At 30.8% G+C, this 3,739-nt stretch overlaps 1 protein-coding gene across 1 annotated transcript; it reads left to right on the plus strand.

Annotated features, from left to right (window-relative positions):
* The first annotated feature begins 207 nt into the window (after positions 1-207).
* Positions 208-2,154, plus strand: LOC119663067. The gene has a single exon (XM_038072737.1). It carries the CDS (start codon positions 208-210, stop codon positions 2,152-2,154), a length of 1,947 nt encoding a protein of 648 aa, XP_037928665.1.
* The last annotated feature ends 1,585 nt before the right edge of the window (positions 2,155-3,739 follow it).

Genomic DNA, 3,739 nt, shown 5'->3' on the forward strand with positions numbered 1-3,739 from the left:
GTTGAGACGACCAAATCCTGTTGCAATTGTGCAAAAAGTAAATGCGCCGAATTTTATAGAAAGAAATTCTACAGAAGCGCTTGTGAAAATGCAAATTTAAAAAAGAAAATAAAAATATTGCAACAAAGAGTTAAAAATAAATATCCACTTGTTAAAGCAATTGAGGCTAATAACAGTATTAGTCGCGAGTCAAAAGCGTTGTCCAAGATGCTTGTAGGATCTCGAAATAGGGAGTACGATGAAGCGTCAAGAGAACTGGCTCTTAATTTGTACCTAAAGTCTCGTTCAGCATATTTATTCATGAGGAACAAACTAAACCTTACGTTACCCCATGAAAATTCTATTATAAATTGGACGCCCATCAAGAATTTGCAACCTGGTTTTAAAAATGAATGTTTCCATATGCTTGCGAAAAAAATAAGCATGCTTAGGCAGATTGACCGAGAGAATGCAATACTTATTGTTGACGAAATGAAATTAAGGCCAGAGCTACGGTATAACTCGGTATTGGACCAAATTGATGGTTTTGAAGATGTGGACTTTTTCAGAACTGATAAAATTGGTAAAAGCATATGCCTGTTCATTGTGAAGGGAATGTTTTCAAATTGGTCATTTATATTAAATTATTTTATTACTGAAAATGGCATGGATGGAGACTGCTTAAGTAATATAATATTGGAAAATTTGCGGCTCCTCAAACATGAGCTTGGTACTATTGTAAGAGTTATTTCTTGCGACCAAGGTTCAGCAAATAGGAAAACATTCTCTACCTTTGAAATTGTACCTGAAAAGCCATTCTTTGATTTCGAAGACAACAAAATATTTTGCATGTATGATTTTCCGCACTTGATTAAATGTCTCCGTAATGGGCTTATGACATGTGACCTAACAACGGCAGACGGCATTGTGAGCTTTAAAGTACTGAATGAACTGTGGGAGCGAGAAAGATACGCAACTACAAAAATGTGTCCTAAACTAAGTAGGCAACATATAGAACCAAAAAATTTTGAAAAAATGAGGGTTAAGTTTGCGACACAATTATTTAGTAAGACAGTGCAAGCCGCAATAAGAACCATTGTGGGAACTGGAGGTTTTAACAATGTCAGCAATGAAGTGGCAGTAGCAACTGCCAATTTTATTGAAAAAATTGATAAAATATTTGACTGCATGAACTCCTGTACCCTGTATTCCAAAAATCCATACTCTTGTGCGTTGCAGGTCGACGGAATTGTAATAAACTATATAAAGGAATTCATCCTTTATTTCAATTCCGTTAAGTTTACCGATCCAAAGAAAACTGTTCATTTCCTGACAGGCTTTAAAATCACGCTTAATGGAGTTGTTCAGCTTGCGGAGGAAATTTTTCGAAGCAATAGTGAAATATTCTTTATAATGACAAATTTTCTTTGTCAAGACAAACTTGAAAACACATTTTCAATATTACGGCAGAGAGGCGGTTATAACAAAAATCCATCCGTATCAGAAATTAATTATATGCTGGCGAAAGTTATAACGCGTAAAATTTTATTATCCACAACAGTGGGAAATTGCGAAACTGTGGAGGATGATAATGTGTTTCAGTCGGTTGTAGATGAAGAAATATCACCGAGTAATGAAGTTTCTTTAATAGTTCACGAAACAAACGACAATTCGGGCAATCAGGATGAAATTTCCATTCAAAATACTGTGATGTCGTACATATCCGAGAACCATGACGTTTTAGACAGTGAATTGCCATCACTTCGATATTTTTTGGGTTACGTCGCATCTCGAGTTTTACCGAAATTAAGTTGTTCATCATGTAATAAAAGCATCAGAAAATCGAATGAGTTTTTGACAGCACCAACAGAACTATTTCTATTTTATAAAAATTATAACAAATCCACAGATTTCGGTAAACTTGTTGCACCCACTGAAGAATTTGTTAATGTCAGCTGCAAGCATGTGTCCATATTTAAGAAGATGTTTAAACAAAAGCCGGAAACTTTTGAAATTAGAAAAGTAATGAGGGAACAATGCATTCTTTCAAGTCCGAGTTGGTTTATTGGGGCCTGCAGACTTCATCGAATTGAATTGCTGGACTTTATTCTGCTTATATTACTTCGTAAGCACTGTATATGGATGGTAGAGAAAGTGAAATCGACTAAGGCATAAATTGTTATATGACCTTATATTACAAATTTGCCCTAATACAGGCTTAATAACATCTATTTATAATTTATTTATTACCATAACTACTTACTTTATTTATTTATTTTGTTCAAAATACATAGTTTAAGTGAATTAATTTTAAGATAGTTATTAATAAACATGCGTTAATAAATATGTATAAAAATGTGAATATTAATATTTATTACGTAGAAACTTTCGCTATTTTTTATGGTTATTCACGGGATATTGATCAATTTATAATTTTTTGTGTTAATATACAATAATATTTTAAACAAAGCAATTTATACATATAAACAATAAAAAATCATGTATCATATATATATCTAATAACGGCAAGAACTAACAAATGTGTTCTCTTATTGGTGGTGGTATTCCTCTATTCCTGAGCGTTGTTTGTTGTCGTTTTGTCATTGGGCCTTGTTGTGGTAGGATTTTAGGCAGGTTTAGGAGTATTTTCGGAAAATCTTCTACAGGTTGTTTTCTTTCTTCTTTTTTACCATTCTATTTTCCAATTATTTATGTGTGATAATATATTTCTTTATCATTTATATGTAAAAAATCTTTTTGTCAAAAATACTAATGTATATTAACATAAAAAACTAAAGTTCTTCAAATTCTTGAGAACGATTATAAACTATAGTCGAAATAGAGAACAAATAATAAAAAAAAATTTGAAATAGTAAAAAAAATCTCTTTTCTATATTATTTTTTTTAAACAAAATTTCTTCGTTATCATGGACTAGGCCTCCTGGGGACACCATGTAAAAAAAAACGCGCCATGCATTATACCTCAAAGGTGGTTTGGAAATTAGTGCGCAACTAGTAACATGAAAATTGTCACTTCTATTTTATTAACGATAACCTTTCATGTATGTCGATCTAGTAACTATAAATGATTATGCAGTTATTTAAATAAATCTCCATTTCTCGGCAATTATCCGCTTGCAAAAGCTAATAGTCGATACACTTGTACCCCTTGTACTGATGTTCCGTTTATACTTATTCAGTATCTGTGAAGCGCATATATTTGCGAAATAGCGTTAATTATTTAAACTGCCATGTAAACTGAAGGTTTAATTTTAGATTGTTTTATTCATCTTAAATTGATTTCTATATAATTTTATTGTAATACATTTGGTAAAGCTAAAGCTTACTATTTTTAAAAAATATTTTACCAATTATTGATAAATATTTTATATACATATGTATTCTTATGATTTACATATGATATACATATGTATTCTTGCTAAGATTTAATATGTATAAATATTATGTAAATGCGATAATTAATTACGAAAAAAATTATAATTCTTTCTTCAAATGCCATCATAATGAAAAATTGTTTCAATGCTGCAAATAAAATTTTGATATCTTTTGCCCCCGAAATTACATACAAAAATATCAATGTCCATATGTTCATATTTAAACACAAAGCAAGTAGGCATGAATGAATATAAAATAGCGAATAATTCTTTTTACTACTTACATTATAATTCAAGGAAGCAATAACAACACCTCAAAGAGCAAAAGGAGAAAAAAACACAAAAAAGAAATATAAAAATTTCTT

Source organism: Teleopsis dalmanni, chromosome 1 (assembly GCF_002237135.1).
Source record: "Teleopsis dalmanni isolate 2A chromosome 1, ASM223713v2, whole genome shotgun sequence".
In the NCBI taxonomy this organism is placed as follows: Eukaryota; Metazoa; Arthropoda; class Insecta; order Diptera; family Diopsidae; genus Teleopsis; species Teleopsis dalmanni.